Raw genomic sequence first — 24,589 nt, forward strand, 5'->3', positions numbered from 1 at the left:
GCTCTCCTCTCACTTCCCTCAGGCATAAAGTGGCTCTGCTTTATTTTTGTTTGTGCTGAAATGCAAACACAGCCTGGAAAAAGGGCGATTATTGGGCTAAATGCAGTGCATTGATTTTGTTCAGAGCAAACTCTTATCTGTCCTCCACTGCCCAAAGAGTGTCTCCAGCACTAGGAAATGCATATTTGTTCCAATTTGTACATTCCCATAAGAGTTAACCATCCATGGCTTTAATGGGCTCGCACTGCTGACTCCAACACCCCGGTGCAAGGAGGACATGAGCATGCAATTAGACTTAAACAGCTGCTCAGAAATTGGATCTAGACCCTTTATAAACGTGTTTCTGGAATACCTTGCAACCAGGGCTCAGCTGAAGGAATTTCAGCATCTCTTAGTCTAGTTAATGAAATAACTGGGGAAAAAAAAACAAACAGTTGACATGGGGTTATATCTGTGTTCTCTTCCACTGGCTCAACCTCCAACCACATGCTCCCGAGGAATCCCCATTTGCCAAACATTACTGTGACTGTGGCATATTCTGTGTTGCTTTAAGTAATTACCCAGTCTCGGCAGTCTTAGAAATTGAAAATTTTGGGACTGTTTTACTGGGTTTTCATCATTGTTCATGTTACTATGATAATTATTGGTATTGTTTTCTGCCAATAAGGCAGCCTGTGGAGAGCAAATCCCTCCAGATGTCATCAAGGCCAGGGAATCAGCTAGTCCCCATCACACAGAGATTCCTCGTGTCTGACTACCCACAGCTGGTGAGCAAGGGAGTCACTGCTGCTCCTACATCTTGAGGAAAATGGACAAGAATGCCAGAATGGGTCAGGCTGGAAGGGACCACCTCCCTGCTCCAGCAGGGTCATCCCAGAGCACATGGCACAGGATTGTGTCCAGAGGGTTCTGGAATGTCTCCAGTGAGGAGACCCCACACCCTCTCTGGTCTCTGTTCAGAGCTCAGTCACTGCCCAGCAAAGAGGTTCTTCCTCATGTCCAGGTGGAGCTTCCTGGGCATCAGTTCCTGCCTGTTCCTCCTGTGCCATTGCTGGGCCCCCCCAGCAGAGCCTGGTCCATCCTCTGCCCCCTCCTGCAGCCCCTGACACACCCTGGGGAGGGCCCCTCTCAGTGTCTGCTCTGGAGGCTGAACAGCCCCAGCTCCCTCAGCCTTTCCTGCTCAGAGAGGTCATGGATCACTGAAGTCCAACTCCTGATGCTCCAGTCCCTTCATCATCTCTGGAGCCTCTGCTGGACCCGCTCCAAGAGCTCCATGTCCCTCTTGTCCTGAGGATCCCAGAGCTGGACACGGCACCCAGCTGTGCCTCACAGGGCCGAGCAGAGGGGCAGGATCCCCTCCCTGACCTGCTGTCGAGGCCTCAAGTGGTTTAGGACAATTTGGATATTTCAGTAGTGCTCACAAAGCCAAGGTTTCATCAAACAGCAGCTCCTTGTGCTACTAAATTTTCCTAAAAGAGAAAATATTTTTTTTTTTTTTTAATTTAGGATTCTGAAAGAACATTGAGAATTTCTCTTGCAGGTTGCACAGACAGAAAAAGAAGCCACAGTAACAAATGAGAGAAAACCTATTGGCAAGAGTAGTGCTTTTTCTCTGCTGCTCAGAATACTTGAACAGCCTCCTGACTGTGTGGAGGAAGCTTCTCTTTTCCCTACTATTTTGATTTCCTTATTTATTTTTATGGAGATAATTTATGTTTTGTCAGGAACTGGCTTTTTGTTATTCTCAATCTCCTCCACTTAGTCCATTTGAAGGTAACAGCAAAGTACACAGAGGAAGAGGTAATACAAATAAATGCATGTACATGTTAGTAAAGCAAATAGTTGAAATAAATACTTTATTTATGCATAATGAAATAAATCTGTAAAAGCAGATGTTTTACTTTTGTTTGACAAAAACCAAGTGGTTTTAGCTGCTTTCTAATCTCACTTTCATTAGCATATTTAATAATGCTATTGTATTTAATCATCAGAATGCTCAGTAATGTACATTGTGTTCCCAGCCATGGAATTCCACTGCTATGTGTATCCATGATAGATGTTTTTAATAAAATCAGTAATTATCCTTTATTGTTGTTTTAAATTGTTATTTTTAAGTTTGTCGGAGCACAACAGTTTTTAGGTATAAGAGAAAGAAAGCTTTCATTTTGCCATTTCATAATTTAGTGAAAAAAATTCCCTTTTAAACAGATGCTAATAAACCTTTTTTTAAAAAGCAGTGCTTAATTATCTTGAAGTTGTTTACAAGTGGAGATTTGGCAGCTCAGCTCTGGCTGGAGCAGTGCTGGGGCAGGTGTTGGGAAGGCTGTGCTGGTGGCTCAGGTCTTGTTCTCCACAGCCTTTGCTTTCCTGGGACCTTGGAGATTTGATCTGTGAGCGTGACAAGCATGTTTTGTAACAAATAGAAAGATCCAGATAAGTCTGGGCTCTATTTAATGACATTTGGATTGGTTTTCCCTTGTTTCATTTGATTGTTTAACAAGGTTGAAGTCTGAGATCAGAGGATGTTTTATGGGATTTGTAATGTATCAAGTATTTTATTTTCCTTTTTGAATTTTCAAATCTTTGGTTTCTTTCGGTGCAGAATTCCAAGTAAAATTTGCAACAGAAACAAACCCAGAACAATCAAAAAATGAAGGTGATGTGCTGTGAACCGAACTAAAACCGTGGTGTTAACTGTTGAGAGAGCTCAGTTCCTGGCTTATCTCAGCACACAGTCCATTATCTAACTTAATTCACATTTCTTTTATAATAGATTCATCTGTGTGGCAGCACTCCTCCTTTTCCAGTGCTCAGAGAATGCCCTAAAATAGAGTTCACCCTCTAAGGACACCTTTTCCTTTGTACCTGGCTTGGGCTTTGGTTGATTGTAGGCATCTCACAAACGGGGTTGGTTGTTCTGTGGTGATTTTATTGTATCAGTCTCACTCCTTTTTTCTCTTGTCTCTGTTGCAAGTCTTCTCTCAGAACATCCCTTTCTGTATAATAGCCTGCTTTCAGCTCTGTCTGCACAGTTTTTTGAACCAGTAGAATATCTTTAAAAGAAAGCAAAAATTAGACCAAATATTAGGGAGATGGTCCTTCTGCAGAGAAGGGCAAAGCTTTCCCAGTGTTGAAAGACTAGTGAACTCTGTTTAATCAGTGTTTTTATCTGCCATGTCTGAAAAGGTATTTATAGTATTTATGCCACATTTGGGCTCAGAGGCATTGAAATGTGATGGGCAGCAGCTGTGACGCTCAGCAGAGAAACTGTCACACAAAGCCACGTTGTACTTCAGGGATGGGCAGAGTTGTCCATCATTCAGAAGTGTCCATGCATAGGACATGGATACAGGAGGTGTTTATGGGACAATGCATCTGTCAGGATCTCTTGGCAGAGATGAACAGCACAGGCTGTAGAGTCACTTGTTTTCCTCTCAACCATCACACTTAATTTTGCATTTAAGGCAAACCACTTAAATGGTTTTGCTCGGTATGTCTTGCTATATTTTTTGATAGTAGATGTGTTTCCCTAGGCTTGTTTCGTCCTGTGGAAATTTAAGGAGGAAGAGGGAGTGAGTAAAGGGGAGAAGGCTTCAACTTTTATCTAGTGTAAAATCATCGGTGGACACATTTCTGTTGGTTTTTCACCTGTAGAAGAAGAGCAATGTCTTTGAAAAACACAAAGGAAACCTCCTAACTGTTGATTCAAGGCCAGGTTGGACAGGGCTTGGAGCAAGCTGGTCTGGTGGAAGGTGTCCCTGCCCATGGCAGGGGGAGGAACAAGCTGAGCTTTAAGGTCCCTGCCAATCCGAGCTGGGACCTTTCAGTGATTCTGTGATAGGAGTTTTGTTGCTGTTGCTTGAAAAGTGGCCACTGTTCAAATTTATTGTGAGAGTGAAATATTCTGTGCAGTTCTCCACCATTCTGTGATCCTGCCAGATTTATATTTTGTAAGTGGAAATGAATTTAAATATTTTTCTGAGCTACAGAGAGAGGTTGTACCGTGCTGGTAGTTGGGAGAGCACAAGATTTGGTGGCCTTACTAACCACCAATGCACCCAGTTTTCCACTGATATCCTCCCAATGTGGCTGGAGGAGGGGCTGGGGACGTCACTGGGGTGCCCAGATGTTGGTTGGCCTGCACTGGCTGGAGTGACTGGCTGGTGAGCTCTGCTGTGGGTGTGCTGGGGGAAGGCACAAATCATGCTTACACCTCTTTTCTTTCTCTTTCTGTATCAGAAAACATCAGCTCAGGATTCACATGCAGCTGCTGCTCATGTCACGCTCATTTTTCTTCCCTTTGTGCATTCTCAGCCCCTGTAACCTGCTGCTGGGAAACAGAATTTAATCAGTGGACACCTGCACTGCTAATAAACTCTGCCTCCTGTTCTCCAGAGGGTCAGGAGACACAGGCACAGGGCCCCAGATGAGTACAGACACCTTCCACTCCTGTCATGTCTTTACTGACAGCAGTAATCTCTTGCAATTAGGCTCCTGCAGCAGGTATTTAACCCAGGGGCAGCAGCTGATTGTCTGTATTTAAGTTCCCTCCTGTTGAGCTCTGTGTTCAAACCCCAGTGTGTCACCACGGCTTCCTTTGCTCTCTGTTCTCCTGGTGGAGGGGTACAAAGCCATGACAATTGGTATTGATAATCTGAATCAACCTTTTCTTTTCTACACCTCACCTGGAGCATGAGGACACCAGTGAACAGAATGAGCTCTGTGACACTCAGTAAGGAAAGAGCAAAACCAGCCCTAAAAGTCAACTTTTCTGTGAAATTTGGATGGCAGAATAAGCAGTGTCTGAACAGTGCACGTCACTGTTGGGCCAACAGTGTCTCCTTACCTGGACTGAGGACACAGGGTACCACTGAAGGATCACTGGGAGGGTTTGCTTCATTCAGGCCACTTGGAATCACTGAATCATTTAGGTTGGACAAGGCCTCTAAGATCATCAAGTCTAAACTCATCACTAAACCAATGTCCCCAAATGCCACATCTGCACATCTTTTAAATGCCTCCAGGGATGGTGACTCCACCACTTCCCTGACCACCCTTTCCCTGAAGAAACATTCCCAGTATCCCATCTGAACCTCCCCTGGTGCACCTTGAGGCAGTTTCCTCTCATCCTGTCCCTTGTTCCCTGGGAGCAGAGCCTGACCCCCTCCAGCTCCCCCCTCCTGTCAGGATGTTGCAGAGCCAGAAGGTCCCCCCTGAGCCTCCTTTTCTCCAGGCTGAGCCCCCCCAGCTCCCTCAGCTGCTCCTCAGCAGCCTCGTGCTCCAGACCCCTCTGGACTTTCCCATCCCAAGCGCTCACAAAGGTTCCCGGCTGCTGAGTGTTCGCAGCAGCCCACCAGGGTAGTGACAGGTAGCAAAGCATCAGTGGGTGATGTGGAATGGAAAAATAACCGTTCAGTCCTGGACTTTGATGTGAACTTTCAAAATGTAATTAGTGGTTCAGCTGGGCTGAAATAAAAATGTGCATTTGCACGGTGAAGTCCCAGAGGCTGCAATTTTCCTTGCGTGGGTTCAAGACTTGTTGCAGCAGGTTGGTGGCAGCTCTCTCCTTGCTCTGGCCTCTTAAGAATTCCCTCTGGCTTTTTTCCCCAAGGTCTCAGGACAGTTAGAAAATTTTACTTCAGTTTATGCAGGTTACATTGATGTCTTTTTATATCTGATCTCTTAACTACTCAAATTGGGCCAGTCTGTTTCTGTCCTGCTTTGATGGGTAGCTTTGTGTAGTTGAAGCTGAGATCCATACTGGCAGCTTTTATGCCACTAGCCAAGTACAAAGTTATTAATTTTCAGGCATTTTCTTGGATTATTTGAAAGCTATAATTCCAAGAATACAGAAGTGGAGACGTTTGTCCAGTTTCAAATATTCACCACTACCAGAGGATTGTAGACAAATTATAAACACTTTTTCTGGGAAAACAAGTCATTAACAGATTATGAAAAATGGATGTTGTTAGACAGTCAAACCCCAGGGATAGGTACTACAGACCTTTTGAGACTGAATACTTACAAAGCTGACGTGGAGAAGGAATTCAATGGAGAGGACAGTAGGACCACTGTCCTTTAAAAACAGCAGTACAAAATCTCAGCTTTGAAAATGAGGTTTCAATGGTTTCTGCTACAGAGAAAATCACTGTAGCAACAGGAAAACATTTTCAAAATTATATAGTCTCAGTTTTCAGGAAAAAAAGGAGATTGAAACTGAGAGAAGGGAACTGAAGAGAATGTAAAGCTTTCCTGGGCCAGCTTCTGTTTGTTGATCTAATTCCAGTTTGGTTTCTTTCTCTCTAACCTAAAATTTAACTTGTTTTTACTTATGAACTTATTTTTTTTTAGGTTTTTTTTCCATCTGATGCATCTTGCAATGTCTTGGGCTTACCTTTACTGTTTCAGAGGCTGTTGATTGATCTGTGAAAGATTTCACAGAACCATTCTTTTGGTCACCTCATTTATCTCCACAGTTCATTTGCAGGAATGTGCCTTCCATGGATTTATAGTAAATGGCTGCTCAGCACCTAATGCTAGGTATATGTGTGTGTATTTATGCATAGGAACTTCCTAATCTCTAAATGACATTTTTTTTTTAACACAGAGTAGTAAATACTCTTATTTAGGAGGTATTTTCTCGATGCTACAGGATTGACATGATTTATGTGGAAACCTAAACCACTTGCTAACTTTAGACCCCTGGTCTTTTAATATCCATCCTATTTCCAAAGTGTCTGCATATGTGTGTGCCTATATAAAGATGCAGAATAGTTTCCCATTGCCAGTCTTTATGGGATTTTTAGCAGTAATTCAGAATATGTAGGTAGTTACAGTGTATTTTCTGCTCTTGCATGAGTAGATTGAAGTCAGTATGGCTGGTGCTTTACTTTCAGGAATTACTAGAAGGCTTTTTTTTCTACTTGAATTATCTTTCAAATAAGTGTGACTAGTAGTCAGGAGTTCTTCCAACTTTTTTGTTCCCATGAAAATGTTCCTTTCATAGGTCAAAGTCGTGAGAGAACACGAGAAGTGGGCAGAACCCTGAATTGTGCCATAAATCAAGAAACTTTACGTGAAATTACGTATTTTCTAATTACCTTGCTTAGATATATATCGAGCAAAAAAGCAAATACAAGTTGAGCTGTACAAGTTGAAAAACTGTCAGATAAACAAACTGTGACATCTGTAGTATTATCACCATCTGACTTATCTCAAACACTGATTTTACTCACTCATCCTTCATTCTTTATATCCACATGTCTAGCAGTACATGCATTTATATTTTATATAAAGGGCAGAGTGTAGTCAGAGCATCTGAGTTATGCTGTTAAAAATAAATTAAGGAACAGCAGGTGAAAATGATTCCTACACATGAATATTCAAAGTGTACCTCAGCCAGACACTGCAGAAAGAATAATAAAGAGCAGAGAAACTTTGGTGGGACCAAGGCGTGGAGATGATCTGAGATGAAAGTTTTATTGGCACAAGGTTGAGATGGCTCAGAAAACTTAGTCCAGGAGTGGCAGGATCTGCTTGAACACCCCACTGCCAGAACATTCAAGTGTCTGACAGATGAGGGGACAGCAGCACTGGGATGTTGGAAGCCCAACAGTCAGGTTTTTAGTCTTAATTCTTGTGCTTTTGGGCTTCAGTCTCTAAGCAGAATGAGTTCGAGGGCAACAGGAGGGTGTAGGGACTACAGAGCTGAATTGGAAGCTGAAAGACTTAAGTGCATTCCTTCTCTGGGGGCCATTTCCTGTGTGTTTGCATCACTTAGGGTTGGACTCACCAAACTCCTTGGGCACTGTCAAGTAGACCCTCAACTACTATTATTTTTGCTTTTTTTTTTTTTTTTAGAAGAATGAAGAAAGTGTAACTTTCCCACCCCTTACCTGATGGGATCACGTTGCCATTGTCAGATTCAGTGAGGTTTCACAGCAATCAGGAGCATGACCACTGTTCAGGGCCTTGTGAGAGGAGATTTTCAGGGAAAACTCCGGAGCCAGAATGCATTTGTAGATCTGAAATCCATCTCCTGTCACTCATACGCTGCACAGACAAGAGCATTCCCAACCATGGAGTGCTGGGATACTCTGGACATGCAAAATGAAGCACACTAATGGATGACTGACTCGTTTTAATATCAAGGTGTGGTTTTTTTGTCTTTTCCTGCCCCGCAGATCCCGTGCACGGCCCCCAGAACGTGGAGGTGGTGGACATTCGGTCGCGGCAGCTGACGCTGCAGTGGGAGCCCTTCGGCTACGCCGTGACCCGCTGCCACAGCTACAACCTCACCGTGCAGTACCAGTACGTGTTCAACCAGCAGAAGTTCGAGGCCGAGGAGCTCATCCAGACCTCCTCCCACTACACCCTGCGGGGTCTGCGGCCCTTCATGACCATCAGGCTGAGGTTGGCCCTGTCCAACCCCGAGGGCAAGATGGAGAGCGAGGAGCTGGTGGTGCAGACCGAGGAGGATGGTGAGTCAGCGAGGTGGTTTGAAGCTGGTTCCCTGCCAAGTCTTCAAACCTCACCACAAGAGCTTCCCCCCCACCCCCAAAACCAAGGGAAAAGAGAAAAAAAAACAAGAGAACCGAAACGAGAGAGAGGCAGCTAAAGCAATATATCTAGATATATTTACACTTATATTACATTTATATACAATTGAAATATATATACAACTTCAAAAGGAAAAGGAAAAGGGAAGGGGGAAGGAAAAAAGGGAACAAAAGCAAAATAAAATATACACGGTCAATAGCCCAAGATCTAGCAACTAAAAGAATTAGCAAAAGAATATCTTACTACTCTGCTTGGGACAACAGAAAGTCTCTCTGGAACGACCGCCAGCAACCTCCGCCTCCCCAAGGTTGGCAAGGCCTCACCAGGCCTCACCAGGCCTCACTAGGCCTCACCAGGCCTCACTCCCCAACACGACAGACTCAACAGCAGGGAAACCCACACCTCCAAAGCTGCCAGAAGGAAAGAGGGCCAAAGGCCTTTCCTCCTTTCTTCTTACACCCCGGCTTATGTAAAAATCGTAGAGAATACCAGGTAAATCTGAGCGCTTCCTTGGTTACAAACTGGTCACCAGGGAAGGCCCAGACTAAACTACCACAGTCAGGCTGGGTTTGTTTGCTTGATTCCTGGGGAGGACTCATGTTTACAGGTCGTAAATAACATCATGTGGGAAAAAATCCCTCTTTTAATTTTAGAAAGACGGCATAAACTCAGGGAACAATAAAGGATTTATTTGACATGCCAGGTCCTTCCCCCACCGAGTTTTCTGGGGAGAAAGACTCTTTGGCTTTACATCTCATTCATTTTATTGTTTTACAAAATCTCACCCTTTTTCGGATAAGTTTAATATATTCTTTTTTACCTAAAAACGTCTCTTTTCTCTCAGAAGGGGCTTTCCTTTTACTCTGATTGGCTGCAAGGCATCCCCTGTCAAGGATGATGGATGTTCCTTTGTTCTTAGCCAAAGAGAGAGAACTCTTTTTGTACAAAAATGGCCCCAAAAGATTTTAAGAACTCTTGCACTTCCCTTAGCTGGCCGAAAAAGACCCTGACACTCAAGTCCAGTATTTTTGAACTTGGATATCTTAGAACTTCACGATATGCCTATAAAAATTGTATTTTTATTTCTCATAAACATAACCCTCTGTCCCACGAGATTATAAATGTCTTCTCTGGACAGCATGTGTCTCATGCAAGCAAAACTTGTAGGGGTGAATAATTTCTATTTCACAGCCATGTTCTTGAAAAGACAAGAATCCTTGAAGTGCTTGAGTGTGATAAACTTCAGCCTGAGTAGTTACCAAAGGTTTAATTCTCTGTGTTCTGAACTACCCAGCAGCTTCCTTTGTCATATGGGCAAATGTAATCCTGGCATTTGTTGATTTTTTTTTTCTTGTGCCTTCACAAGAAGAAGATGTCCCCAAAGGAGTATAATGCCTTCCTTTCCGGAGCATAGCTTTTCTTAATATCGACCTTCCGGACATCATATTTTATATAGATCTCAGAAGCAAAATTAATTGAGTGTGAACTCTTGTGTTCTGGATAGAAAAGTTTTCTGGAAGAACTGATGTGATGGAGTGTTTCAGTGTTATTATCCCATCTGAGCTGTTTCAGACTCTCATGCTCTACAAGCCTCCCTCCTGTCCAACATGTAAAATACAAGTTTCTCCTCAGCCTGAGCTGTAAGAAGTTGCTGTCCTAAGTTTCTCTCAGCTGAAAGTGGCTCTTCCAGCCCAATATATCATGGGGGGGACATGAAAGGATGGCAAATATTTCAGAAAAATGAGCAGGGTTTTATCAGACAGGCTTAGGAGTGCATTTAGTTAGTTGTCTTCCACAGCATTAAAATTTTGCTTGAGTAGGTGGATTTTTTTAGCTGGCCTTGTAGCCGTAATGAAATATAAATCTTCTATTGTTACTTTGCTAAGCAAATCAGTCTCTCACATTGATAAAGGTGTGCAGCCCAGCAGCATCCCTATGCCAAGGTGCAGACTGGCTGTTTAGGTGGAGAGAGCTTTGGGCAGAGAAGGACAAATTAAATTCCCTGCTGCTGCTCTGCTATACTGAAATAAAACCATACTGAAATTAGCTCCATATTTTCATGGATTCTAATTTTATTTATCCCTTAGTGGTTACATTGGAGTATCCTTGTTTGAACCAAAAGTGCAGAAATAAGGCTTTGATAGTACTAGTGCTTTGACAGATTTTAATTTTTAATTTTATTTATTTATTTTTAACTCTGAGCTTCCTGTCTGGTGGCCTTTTGGTGTCTTCTCATGCGTGTGCAGCTGGAGCTGGGGGTAGTTTTTAAGACGGTTTGTTGGGCTTTTTTTCCCCCCTGCAGTTCCTGGACCTGTTCCCTTGGAATCCATCCAGGGAGGACCTTTTGAAGAGAAGATCTATGTGCAGTGGAAGCCTCCAAATGAGACAAATGGCATCATTACACTCTATGAGGTGAGGAGAACAGATTGTTGTCAAGGAATATGTGCCATGGGGCCCTCTTCATATGTGTTTAAGCCAATCCTGAGCTCTCAGAGATTTCAGCAGGTGCTAAAAGAAGCCTGATTAAAATAGATAAGAATCTTCCAGATAGTCTGCTGCTACCACTGAAAAAGTTTTCCAGTTTAAGAGAGAGAGAAAAGATTTCTTTCCAATATTTGTGGCAGAATGAGAGCCACACATCCCCCATGTCTCAGGTGTTCAGTTCCTGCCCTTTTTCCTTCTGCAGTAGCTCCAAGGTGTGTTTTCTTTCCTTTTCTTCTTTTCTTATGGTAAAACACTGTTAGGTTTTGTATCTAAATACTGTAACTAATCCCTCTTTGCCTTTCCAGTAGTCATAACACTTCCTGGCAATCTCAGCAGAATATAACCATTAAGTCTTATCTCACAGTGTTCTTACTGAACCTTTCAATGATACATTTGTCCAGCCCAACCATTTCCCTGATGCCAAACAAAGTGCACAGCAGGTTATGGGATGATCACTGACCATCCTGTGCTGGATGAGAAAAAAAAACCAATTCCATGTGATTCTAGAGTGGGTCAGAGGGGATGTTGCTTGTTAAGGTAAGGAAGTGTTCCTGCTGTCCTGTGATTCTGGTGATACAGAGCCTAATGTGGGGTAAAACCAAATATGTGGAAAAGGAGGGACTGCTTTGGAGGGTCATGTGAAATGAGAGACAGTCCTATAAGAGAAGGTAAAGGCACTTTGATTAAGTAGCAGAAAGTGTTGCAGCAGTGCTGGCTGAGCCTGTGTCACTTCATGGGCTCAGCATTTACCATTGTAAGATCAGAAGCGAAACAAAATTTTGCTTGTACAGTGATGTAAAAACCCTCACTGTGGGCTCATACAGCATTTTCTGACACAGAGGGGCAAAAACTCCCTTTTTTTTTTTTTTTTTGCTTCCTCTTTTATGCTGGGTTTGTGTACAGACTTTATTTTGCAAAAAAGCACAGCTGCATGAAGCAGCTCTGCCCTCACTAGGGAGGTTCTGCTCCTTCCCTTTTCCTGTCCAGCTTCTCAGTTCAGAACATGTCTTGTAACATGTCCCTCCTAGATGTCCTTGCTAACACTGTCTCTATCAGAGGGGTAGAAAAATGGAAAAAATCAAGCAGGTTTAACATCAACGAGCTCTTCCACTGGAGAATGAACAAGAGAAAGCAACTTTCTCCTGGGCTTAACTGGAACTGCATTTTCAGGTCACGTCTCTAGCTGGCTCACAAAGGGTAACTGGGTTTGATATGGCAACACTAAATAGATGAATCCAAGCTCATCCTCCTAATTTTGGGTCATTTCAGCCAGGCTGGAATCCTTGACTAAGCACAGAGTCATTTTTTGTTGGTCACTGTTGAGACATTCCTGGAAACGTGTGCAGGTTGCATGTCACCTGTTAGTACTAAAATAGAACTAACCCTTGTAATTTCATGGTTTTTGGAGGTGTCTGTGCAAGGAATTAGGCAATAAAGCTGTCAGGTTTTTAAGGGAATTAATCTGAATGGAACCAGTTGCGAGTTTTTTTTCTGGCAACACAGGTGACCTATCATAGAACACATTGAAAATAACCCAAGTCAAATGATGCAAATGATGTAAAAATAACTCCTTTTAATTTTTAAAGAAGCAGTTTCTTACTAAAATATCGCCTTGGGCTCAGCTCATTGAAAAGACTTGAGCAATCTGAGTAGCTTTTCTGGCTGAGCAGCTGCACAGAGACACTTTAATGCCTCCAGGGTTGTGATGCATCATGACAGTGCCTGTGCCCCTCAAGTCATATCATTGCTCAAGTCTCAGCAGAGGCACAAACAAATCTTTCTTTTCTGATAATGACTCTGTGCATATTTGGCAGCTGGAGACAAAGAGAAGTCAAGGTGAATTCAAACTCTTCCTCGTTTTCCTCTTCTGCCTCATGTCCAAAAGGATAAAAATCCAAGTGTCAGAAACACCAGGAGAAGCAGAGTGCCTGAAGGTTGTCATGAATGATTTTTTTTTTTCCTTTCCTCTGCCTTCTTACGTGTGAAAATTCACAGAGAACCTTCCCATTCTCCCTGGCACCCTGAGACAAGTTCATCAGCTGGAGATAAAAGTACAGGAGGGCAGTTACACATAACCTGGAGAGATGGGCAGGGTGTTCTCAGGGGAGCTGGCTCCCCTTGGAACATGGGGATCTGTGCAGATGGAACCTGCACACTGTGGATGGTGCCCTACACTTGCAGACAGCAGAGAAGTCATGAGTTGGCATCACAAACTCCTTGTCTGATCAACCTCATTTTTATTAGACAGGGCTCAGCCATTTTCAGTATCACTGTGGCTTGGGCTGCTTTAACAGAGTTCAGCTGCCCTGCTGCTGGTTCAAGATGAAAAGAAAGGCTGGTGGTTAATCTCTGGTAGGTTTTCAGTTCTTTCCCATGGCCCAGTTCTGATCCAGGGAGGAGCAGAAGGCTTTAAGAAGAGCTCCCTCTCACAGGGAGCACAGATTCTGAAGCCAGCACTGGCCCTGCTGCTCTGTCCCAGGAGACTCAGGGATGTGTTGATGAATTTGCAGCTCTCTGGAAGCTCTGAAATTGTGTCACTGTTATTAGAAAGAGACAAACCCAAAAGCCTATCAACATTTATTAGAGAAAAATTCCCTGCAAAGTACTTATTAAGTAATATCACTTTATGAATTTGAGGTAACCTGGGAGTAGCTACCTAGAGTCACATGTAGGTCTCATGCAAGTGATGGTCTCTCAAACTAACCTGGGCATAAACCCTCCTAATAGAAACAAATAAAAACCCATCTCCTCTCCTCCTAAATAGTAGTTCCCTCCTCACCATCAAGGTCTGATTTGGTTTATCTGGATATTGTATTTTCTCTCTAGTCCTGTTAAAAAAATTAGTTGTAAGCTTCTAAAATACTTCCATATAATCACACTGTCTATACTTAAATCCCACTGGCTTTTTTTTGGGACCAGTTTTGTTCTCAGGTCCCTAATCATTCCTGCAGCTCCCTGCCAGAGGGATGTCCACATCACCCAAGTTGCCACTGCAGTTTGCATTCCCACTGCTCATGTGCCAGCTGGGCTGGGGTTCAGCACTGCAACCTTCAGCAGGTTGTTTACCATCCAGAAGCACTAATTTTGCACAAACTGAATACTTCTAAAGAGCCTGAACCAAATGGAAGGACCTTAATGAACCTTTTTGACTTCTGCAAGTCTCTTCTGATTGATACTTATCCTTCAAAATGCCTTTTTATAGAGAAATAGCATTGTACTTAAAACTGGTTTAACCCCTCCCTGAGTTCAGCTGGAGAATTCATTGTTTCACTGGGTACAGTCACAGCTGGAGTGTTAAACCAAAGGAACCTTCTAGATCCCCAAATCAGTATATAATTACAGTCTGTTTCCAGGGAGCAGAAACCTCGTGTTCAAGGCAACTTGGAAAACTCCAGGAATTGCAAGTCAGTTAATCACTATGTTGGAAAGGTTAGGATATGAGCTGTGTAGAAAGTGATGTACAAATTGCTCTGGGGTGGTGGGGAAGCCAGAAAAGGTGTTAATAACACAAGTGCATGGTGAGTTAGGAGGTGTCAGTTGGGCTGTCCTGTCAGGAAAACCAGTGGGGAGATGCACAGGCTGCTGGTGGAAATGAGCTGTGCAACAGAGGTAGAGCTTTTAAGCTTTCCTGAAGTCCCCAGGTAGCCTCAGGGTGTGTAGGTACTTACATGAGACAGGTCGATCAGTCTGCCCACAAACACAGCTGAACAGCAGAGAGGGGCTTTGCTGGCACCTTGGGTTGGGTAAAATGCTCCCCAGAGGTGGTTGTGCACGTGATGATCATGAAAGAGGCACTGTTACAGCTGTCTCTGGCAGCGAGCTGTGAGTGGCACAGTCTGATGAGGTTGTAGGAATCCTGTCCCACAGTCATCTCCTGGCAGACTGAAAGCGTAGCAACTTGTTGCATTTTTTGTTTAATTTTTTTTTTAACCGGTTCTAAAAAGCTGCTCTGCTTTAAAATCCCTCATAACCAAGTGCTGCTCGTTGTGCTCCCACTGTGTGGGAGTTCAGCTTCAAAGCCTTTGTGCACAAGGAAATGCAGAGAAGACTTTTCCCCCCCCCCCCTAATTTTCTGTAAACTCAAACCATTATCAAGCAGCAGAAAGACTGATGCTGCCACTGGGCTGCAAGAGCAAGCAATCTAAGGTCATGGGCCATCTTTGGCACTTAAATTCTGCTTTTAGATGAAATGTCTCAAATGTTTGTTCCATAATGCAAATTGAAGTGCTTCAGATATTTCTGTGGGCCCAAATATTTTGTGCTAACTTGCATCTTGAAAATGTAAGTAATGAAAACTTATTTATATCTGCATTTTGCTGTTCCTTTGGGCAGCTGAAAGCTTAGAGGTGCACTCAGTAATGTTGGCTTTTGCCTTTGTAAATACATTTTTTTTTTTTTTGGAGTGTAATCTGTTTTTTGGAATTGTCCATTTCTAGAATATTTTACCATTAAACAGGAAGAAGAAAAATAAAACCCACCTAACACTCCTGTCTGAAATATTTGTCACATCACTTGTGGAAGGCATTGTTACAGGTATTGCAATCATAACAGCATTTAATCCCTAATATTCAGGTCCTTGGCTGGAAAAATGACTCTCAGACTGTTGAGTCCTTTCAGTGAGCCCTGTTAAAGGCAATGGTGAAACAAGGAGCTGTCTTTTTAAACGTGATAAGGTGCAGTCTTGTAATCACTTATGCCCTCCTCTTCAGGATTGTTAAATCCCAGGTGGGTTGCACATGGGTGTTGGGAAAAATAAGGATGCATTTGCAGCTTGTAATGAGCTGGTTTTCTCAGTCACCATTTCTGAAATGCTGTAAATCCCTATTTAGATGCCAGGAATAATAATACAAGTGACTTTCATACACAATTTCAGCTCTTTAATGGGATGCTTGGAGCCTACTACCTCTAATCCCAGTGGATTTGAGTTTAAATTGCACTTCAGAGGCTACAGATCCTCTTAGTTACCATGTAAAATTGCAGTCTGCCCTTCTTCATCTCTCCAGTTGACAATATGCCATTTCTTCTCCATCACCTCCCTCACTTTTTCCCTGCAGGAGAGGTTGTTACATGCAAACTGCCTCTTTAGAGGGTCCTGCCTAAGGTCAATATTTGTGGGATGCACTGCCTGCATTTACAAGAGGGTGGAAACAAATTTCTCCCACCTTTGACCCCTGGAAATGCATACTTATGATAACACAAAGCAGGATTATCTGGTGTGATAGCTCCTTGCTGCATGGATATTTGTGCATTTCTATTCATAGCCCTTCCCTACGCTATTCAGCAAACCTGATGTTTCTAGGATAAGATTTTTCCTGCTAAAAGGTTTTGCAAAAAAAAAAGGTTTCCTGGAAGAAAGCTGAAAGGGTTGGGAGCTCAACTTGGCTTAGTCATTTGTTTGTTTATTTAAAAGCAGCTCTTAGGTTGTTTGTTTTTTTTTTTTTTGGTTACCAAGAGTGAAAAATGGCTCCCACAAGAAGCAAAGCAACGACGATGAAATCTTGTGACCAATTTATTTATATAATGCCCCACAGTCGAAATAGTGGAAAGATGACAATTCTCGGAAATTGCCTTCGGTGAGAAGTGGCTTTGAATGTTCCCATGAAAATCAATCATGTTACAGCTTCTCAATTGCATTCTGTGGATGCAGGATCCTCCTGGGATGGAGCTCTCTCACTTCAGCTCGGTGTGTGTGCCGAAGGACGGCCCTGCCACACACAGCTGGCTGAAGGAGATGCTGCTTAGTGCTCAAACCCCAGGAAACGATCAATTAAAGATGGTCTGTTGGGTCACAGCTCCATCACTCATCTGTAGGGGCATTTGCCAGTGCAATCTGATGCCACTGGAAATGATTCACCTGCAGCACTAACGCTGTTTTCCTCTGACACTGGATTTATACAGTGCCTGCTGCTGCACTATATTGTTTGTCCACAGTCCATGAAAGTCAATTATGTGAAGAATAAGGGTTTTACTGATCTGGACTATATTGAATTAGAGTTCTTTAATAATCTACACTAGCAATGAAAGTGTAGGGCCACGTATCATCTGTTTAAGTTTGAAGCTCTGTCAGCTCTGCAGTGGGCTGTGTCACCCTTTCAGTGACGTGTGAGGGAAGCTGTGCACAGACCCCCAGCTAAATTAGTCCTGCACTTAATGGCTCTTAGCACAGAATTGCCCTGGAAGAGAACTGGGCTGGCTGAGGAGAAATGGTTTGTTTTATGCTTGCTGACTGGAGTATTTACTGAGCACTTGGTGAGCAGGTTGGTTGATGCTGCCAATGTTCTGGGCTCCACTTAATCAGGATTCGGGCCAGAATGTGGGAGATGAACGTGCTGATTGCACTGATTCATTATCATTTCTTGGCAATTGAGGAGGACAATAAATCTGAGCATTGCTGAGCAGGTTGGGATATCGTGTCAGCCACAGGTCCTGCTCTGATTCTGAGACGAGGCACGGCTTGGTGAGACAGCTTTCCCGTGGAAGTTGAGGATCCCAGGGTCACAGGAAATACGTTGTTATTTTATTTTTTTTTCTAACCAGCAGCATCCCATGGAGAGCTCTTTCCCCACCCTGTTTTATAAAGTAATATGGTTTATAAGCTCCCTGTCAGCACTAGAATTCAAGTATGAGCTTGAGTGACCCCCCTGGCACACACAGGGCGTTCATTTGAGGTGCCTCCTGTGATGCTGCAAGAAAAGCCTGACTTACTTGTGTGCAATAATACAGAAGGCAACAAATGCAGCTGTTGTTCTGGTGGAACAGGATGACTTTCCTTCCCCATCACGTTTAGAAACACAAAATGCCTGAGCAGGACAGAAGCCAGTTGAAGGTTCAGATTTCAGGCTGTTGTGGGGAGGTGACAGGAATCAGGCTGTGCTCTGCCTGGGGGGATGGCTCAGCTCCTGCTCCTCCAGCTGAGCAGGGCAGCAGCAAGGAGGATGCTCCAGGGGCAGGGTCCTCCTTACTCAGGTGTTACACCCTGTTGGAAAGGGTTGGAAACACCTTATTGCTGTCGTTCTCTCCATCCTGTTACTCTAACTCTCTCTCCCAGTTACTCTAACACAGCCTTAAACTCAGGAAATGTTTAAATGCTTTCCTAATTAGGGATGCTTTTCAGAATAAACACCTCAAAGAGCTTTTGAACAAACTTCTTAAATTATACAGGATTCTTAATTGTGTGTTGCTCACTGGCTGTTACTTGCAAGATATACTTAACTTGGGAGCAGTTGGTAATGATGCTCTTTTAAATCCTATGGTTTCCAGTAACAGCTTGGGGAGAAAATTAGAGGGTTTTTTGAGAAACTCAGGTGTCAGGGTTTTTAAAATGTATGAACAACTTCCAGGTAAGTAGATACTTGTGTTATAAATAGAATGAATCCACTGTTTAAAAAAAAATTGCTCGATCAAGCTTTTCAGAAATAAAAGCATAATACGGTCCCTTGAGCACAACAATTTCTTTGATTACCTTTTTATTGTTCTTTTGAAGCCAATAGACTTGCAGTGATATAAATCCCTTGCAAATGAGAAGATTTTGGCTACAACAACAGTTTTTTTTTTTCTTTAAGGAAGGAACTGAATTATTTTAGTGTGCATGTGTTCTTTCTATGCTAAACTAAATTATAAGAACTGGGGGAAAAAAAAAACAACTTATTCTTTCTTGTAATGAAGTTCAAATTTAAAACGTGCTTTTGTAGATGCATCAGCATCTTGTCTTTCTGCTTTCTGATGTTTTCTTTTCTTTTGCAGAAAAAAAAATAACAATTTTGGTCTATCTTTCTTTCTTCTCCAAGACATGCTGTTTCTCTGTATTGCTCATTCTTAATCCCATTTCTTCAATTTAATCTTTTCATGTGCTGTTGTACCTGTGCAGTTACAATAATATGAAGCTTTTAAACAGCCCTATATTCAGATCTTACAGTATTTTGCTTACCAAAATGTTGTTGTTTGCTAAGTTGAAAGCAAATTGCAGATACATGTTTGCACTTCTTTCCTAGATTATTTTTTGGGGGGTCTGTTTTATCTTCAGTATCATTTAATTTAGCAAATATATAAGATTGAATTATTATATATATATATATGAGCAAACATATAAGATGTGTTGGTGGCTCTATCTTTTGGGTAGAGGTGTAACTGAGGAGGGGAAAAGCCAGTCAAGGTGATCTTTGCATTGCCTTTAAAAGGGTTATAAAAAGGGCGTCCATAAACCCAATAAATAAATGCCCTTCTAAAGTAAGGGTAAATAAATAAATAACCTTATAAAAGGGTATAGATACATACAATATGTATGGTTCCTTTTGGGATATTAACCTCATTGCTGCCCTTTGTGTGTGTTAGAGCCAGTCTCTGTGATCCTGCCATCCAGTGGGCAGGATGGTTTTGGGTTTAGTTTCCTGATTTACCAATTTCTGTCACTTGGAGTCCCTTGCCCCCCTTTTCCTTCTCCTTTTGCCCTCCCTGTTCATTGCTGGTTTTCCTGATCTCTGCTCTCCACGGGGTGTCACTGGCAGTGAGGGTGAGAAGGCTTTCAGGAAGCTCCTGGCAGCTGATGAGCTTCAGCACAGGGAGAACAACTTGTTTTGGTTTTTGATTCACCTGCTTTTGTCTGAAATTTTGAGAAGTGACTTAGGGTGAGCTTGGACAGGGCTTGGAGCAACCTGGTCTAGTGGAAAGTGTCCCTGCCCATGGCAGGGGTTGAAACAAGATGATCTTTAAGGTCTATTCCAACCAAAACCACTCTGTGAAGCAGAGAGCTGATTTATAGAAGACACAAATGGATATCTTAAGTGACTAAGAATACACCATCTTACAGTTCTCAGCTACAATAACAGCTAAGACTGATATGTGAGCTATAAATGTGGCAAAACTGTTTTATGTCTACGTGGGTCTTGCTTCTCTTCCTTTGTGGTGGCAAACACAGCAGGTTCTCTGGGATGGGGTTCCTGCTCCATTGTCTTGGTCCGGGGGGTTGTTCCTGCCCACACTTTCCCTGCACCCAGTGTAGTGTGGCAGATCAGCAGTGAGGTGCATCAGGCAGCACTTCCAGCACCAACAAAGAGCTGAGGAACAAGTATGGAGATTGAATAACCCCCTCAATGCTGCAGTCCTATCAAAGCAATTCCTATAGTTGTCATTTGCCGCTATTAAACTGAACAATGAGCCTCTCCAATAAAATCATATGAAATAACAGCTCATTAAAAGCTCTCCTTAATATATAGCATGCTAATTAATGTCAGTGGGGTGCAAGCTTGAATGGCAGAATAGACTATAATGTTTAGAAAGTAGGTAAAATAAAAGAAGATATTTTATCATTAATGACCTTTTAGTAAACCTAATGAAATCCTTAATGGCCTGAATACATTACTGAGGCTCTCCCAATTGCTTTGTTACCTACTCCACTCTTCCTCCTTTTCTCATAGACATTAAACTTGGGTTTATTTATAGAAAACAACAAGCAATAACATCCCAAGGAAATATGAGCAGGAAGAAAGAATCTGAGCAAGGAGGAGAGTAGACGAGACTTCTCAGCCCTGCTGGGCCTGGTCAAGACTGATTGCAGGACCATTTTCTGTCCTGCCTTGGATAGGAGTTGTCTGTGTTTGTATTCAGGTTTAATTGCATCCCTCTTTACGAGGCTCTCGGGAAACAGAGTAGGGAGCAAATGGGCCTCTTTTATTCCCGGGGTCTCCCCGGGTTAACTTCCATATTCATTCCTAATGAATAGCTGTGCTCTGGCTTTTTATGCTGTTACCAGCCATGCTGGGCTTGTGCTGTGACTAAATTAAAGGGCTTTATTCTTCAGGGCTTTTAGTCTTTTCACGTGTTACCAGCCTTAAATATAACTTGCAAAAATGCTGATTAACTCTCCCTTAACCTTCTTCCCCAAAGAGGTAGTACAGGAATGGAAAAATGAAAGGCCTTTGCTACCACCCATTTCCTGGATGAAATTTAGTGGGCTGGGGAAGGATGTAAGTGCAATAATTGCCTGGCTTAAACCGAGTTTTAAGATGGAAAATGTCCCCATTCATCTGGTCATAAAACACATTCTTTAGTTCTTTAGTTTTCCAGCACTGGAGGAGGATGGTTCACTAACCTGTTCACCAGCTCTTTCCTGTCATTAGGAGATAACTTCTTTCAAATTACTCCTTTTGTGTAACACTTGGTGCAATTAACTCCAGTCTTGTGCCCCAGGTGTCTGAAACTCCCCGATAAGATTGAAAGCAAGGTCCATCCCAGCTGCAGTCCCAGTCACCTGCAGTAGGAATTGTTCCTGAGAGGCACAGGCAGTCGGTGAATCTCAGAAAAAAGGAGCCCCCGGCTTGCTGTGTAATCATGTTTCAATCAGCTTTATGGGACCATGGGATGGATTGTCCCTCCTGACCTTCCCTGCACTTGGGAGCAGATGCTGCTGGGCAAGTGAATTCCTTATTTGGCTCCAAGCACACAAACGAGGAGAGCTTCTGGCTTCCCCTCCCACTCCTGCAAACCAAGCAGGAAGGGAGCACAAATCACCTTGAAATGGGAATTTGAGAGCGTAGCAGCATCAGCCAGCCCTGTTTTGTTTTCCTAATCATCTAGTGGAGAACCAGTGGTGCTTTAGGAGAAGGATGCCCAGGCTGTTGACTGCAAGGGCTTGGATGAGTGACAGAACCAGCAGTGGTGATGACCAGGTGATCAAAGAGCTTTAGGAATTGTGCAAATCTGAGAGGAAGGAGGAGTGAGCAACTCTCTTGTTAATGTGGTGCCCCCTTCAATACTGGAGTCAGCTGCTCTCTTCTGGAGCTGGAAAAAAGGAGATTCTGTGAAGATAGAGTCTTGAGGCAGTGAGAGAGATTTCAGGTACCTGGTCACGTCTTCACAGAATTTAATTCCTGTTTAAAACTCTCTGATTTCAGGAATATTTTGGTCTTTCAACATAAATGAAACTTCATTCAAAACAAATCCAACATCAACTCTCCGGTAAAAATTCTAAGGAACTCTTTCTTATACCTGAGTGTTGTCCCTGGAAGATTTAACATCTTTGACATTTTTGTATTTTGTGTTAAAATGTTCCCAGTTCAGGGTCACTCTGAATTTCAGGCCTGAAACACTTGTGCTGCTGGAAGGGGTCCATTAGTCCTTGGGCTTTCTTGGGCTAAATGTAAAGTTCACAGGAAGGAATCAAGAACAGCAAGACTGTTGCTGTCATCTTAAAAATGCTTCTACAAGGCCCATATCTTGGGTGGAAACTCTGAGGGAGGACACAAGCCAGAAAATATATAATAATGAAATAAAACAAAGCCTCCCCTGCTGAAACAATGAAAAGTGCTGCTATCCAGTTTATGTTGTCTTTGAGAATGAAGGATTTTCCCTAAGGCTCAGTCCTTGGTGATTTTCCAGAGTCAAGTGTGGTGCCCCCAAACTGCAGGGCAAGCTCAGGTTTCTCTTCCATGAGCTCCTGCCCAGGACAGCTCCCATGGGAGTGATGGTTGCTCCAACCTGCTCTTCCCATGGCTGGGTGATGGGCTTTTTTTGTTTATTTTCTTTTGCACAGAGCACAGGGGCCCTGTAGCTGCCCAATAATTATTAGTTTGTTTATTGGAGAAGGGAAATACAAACACAGGTCATGCACACAGAACTCCTGCATGTCACTGTCTAGGACATTTTTCCTTTTAGTGCTTCATAAGTTCCTTTTTCCACTGAGCCAAAAGGTTTCTCTGAGCTGTTTAACTTTATTTGTCTCTGTGACAGTGTTGAACTTGCATTAAATTTAGAAGAGAAAAAAAAATGCATATACAGCATTATTAACTTGCCATTTCCTTATTTAGGCCACAGACAAATTAGAAATTATTCAGGTTATCCAGACAAAAGCTACATCCTCACCAACCCATCATGCTTATTAAGGTGAACTTTGCTAACCCATCCATGCTGCAGCTGAGCAAACAGTGCTGCTTGGGAGATATAACTCAATCCTTCCCCTCAATAATCTTTCTCTCTCCTTATATTTTATAAAATCTGTCTTGTAATGCCCCTCGTGCCAGAAATGTTCTCTCTTCTTTCCAAACTTCTCTCTCAGGTTTCCAGCTAAATAAACCCGTGGCTCCAGTTTTCAGAGCAGTGCCAGCAAGAGACAAGTCTGTTGCTCAAGTGAGGCTGAAGTTGGAACAACCTTGGCTTGGGCAGGAGTAATGAGACACAGCCCTGGGCTATAAATTGCATTGGCTTGGGAAGGGGGGAATTCATTCTGCTTTGCCTGAGGCAAAGGTCTGCTGTGCTGTCAGCTGAGTTCCTTAGACTCTCCTTTCCTCCTCTGTCATGGTAATAAGTACCAAGAAAGCTGCTTATGAAAGAGTTTTGAGGAAATCTCTTGTTAGCTGCTACTAGTTTAACTTGTGTAATCTCAGCTGCTGCAGCAGAGGGACATCTATTTCCAGCTGCTTTAGTGACAGGTTTAAATGAAGGCCCTGGACTTCGTGGGCCTTTGGATCAGCCTTTCTGGACCATGAGAAATTCTCTGCAGCTACAGTGGTTTGCTGGGAGTTGTCAAGGGAAGAACTGGCACTGATGAGCTGCAGTCTTGTCTGCTGCATGGAGATCTTGGTGTTTTCCTTTGTTACTCTGAGCTCCTTGGTGGCACGAGAAGAAAATGATGTCAGTGTGTTTGACATTTCTAATAGGGAAGCACAGTAGCAATGGCTCTGTTTTTTTCCCAACAAATCTGATAAAGAGGAAGCCCTAGTGAAGCTCTCACGCCCAGGACGAATCAAGATGTGCAGTTTACCCACTGCTTTTTCATGTCATTACATAATTGCTTTAGCAGCTTTACTCCTGACGGGCTCCACACACATCTCTGTGACCAAATTATTTGCTGGGATTTAACACAGGGCTCTCTAAACAGAGTATCTGTGAACGTAATCCTTAATGATGTGCTGCGGGCACACACTGCTTGTGGAAGTCTTGCCTGTGATTAATCAATTAAGAATGAGATAAACTCAACAGTGGTTCCTCTGTTTTGGTAGACGATTCGAAACCTGCCGAGGCTGAACGTGCATCTGTATTTGTTTGCTGTTCCATGAAGGAGTTTCAGTGTTGTCTCACATTAGACAGGCATACAAATAAAATACTCTCCAGGTGTTGCTGTGCACAGCATGTCCTTTAAGATTGACAGCACCTGTTTTTTTGGAGAAAACTGCCTTTTTGTACCAATAGTAATATTTACTGGACAGGGCAGGACAGCAGTGATTTTACACTCCTCCCAAACAGTCTGTGTGTAGGTGGCTAAGAGGTTGTGTTTTGTGTTTGCTGATCTCTCTGTGTTATTGTGCTGCTGGCAGGATGAGTCCTGGATAAAGGGTGGTGGAATTGCCATGTGCTCAGGAGATCTCAGGGTTTTTACAAGTCTGAATTCACGTGCTGTGTCAGTGTAGATGAGAAAACAGAATGAAGTGTGCTGTTGGACAGTATTGATCCCATTAAGAGACCTGCTTGTTGTGTGTCCTCACAGCAAAATGCAGACGTGCTGTCCCTGAGCACTCAAGGGTTGGCATCATGTGCAGTTCATGTCTCTCCCCCA

At 43.0% G+C, this 24,589-nt stretch overlaps 1 protein-coding gene across 1 annotated transcript in view; it reads left to right on the top strand.

Annotated features, from left to right (window-relative positions):
• PTPRT (protein tyrosine phosphatase receptor type T) overlaps positions 1–24,589 on the top strand; it is a 282,106-nt gene that overhangs the window by 115,696 nt on the left and 141,821 nt on the right. The window contains exons 6-7 of the mRNA XM_039382339.1: positions 8,184–8,480; positions 10,862–10,971. Coding sequence (XP_039238273.1) covers positions 8,184–8,480; positions 10,862–10,971 — 407 coding nt within the window. The remainder of the gene's footprint in view (positions 1–8,183; positions 8,481–10,861; positions 10,972–24,589) is intronic.

This window comes from Pipra filicauda, unplaced genomic scaffold, assembly GCF_003945595.2.
Source record: "Pipra filicauda isolate LSUMZ 115617 unplaced genomic scaffold, ASM394559v2 scaffold265_size1292809_pilon, whole genome shotgun sequence".
Lineage (NCBI taxonomy): Eukaryota > Metazoa > Chordata > Aves > Passeriformes > Pipridae > Pipra > Pipra filicauda.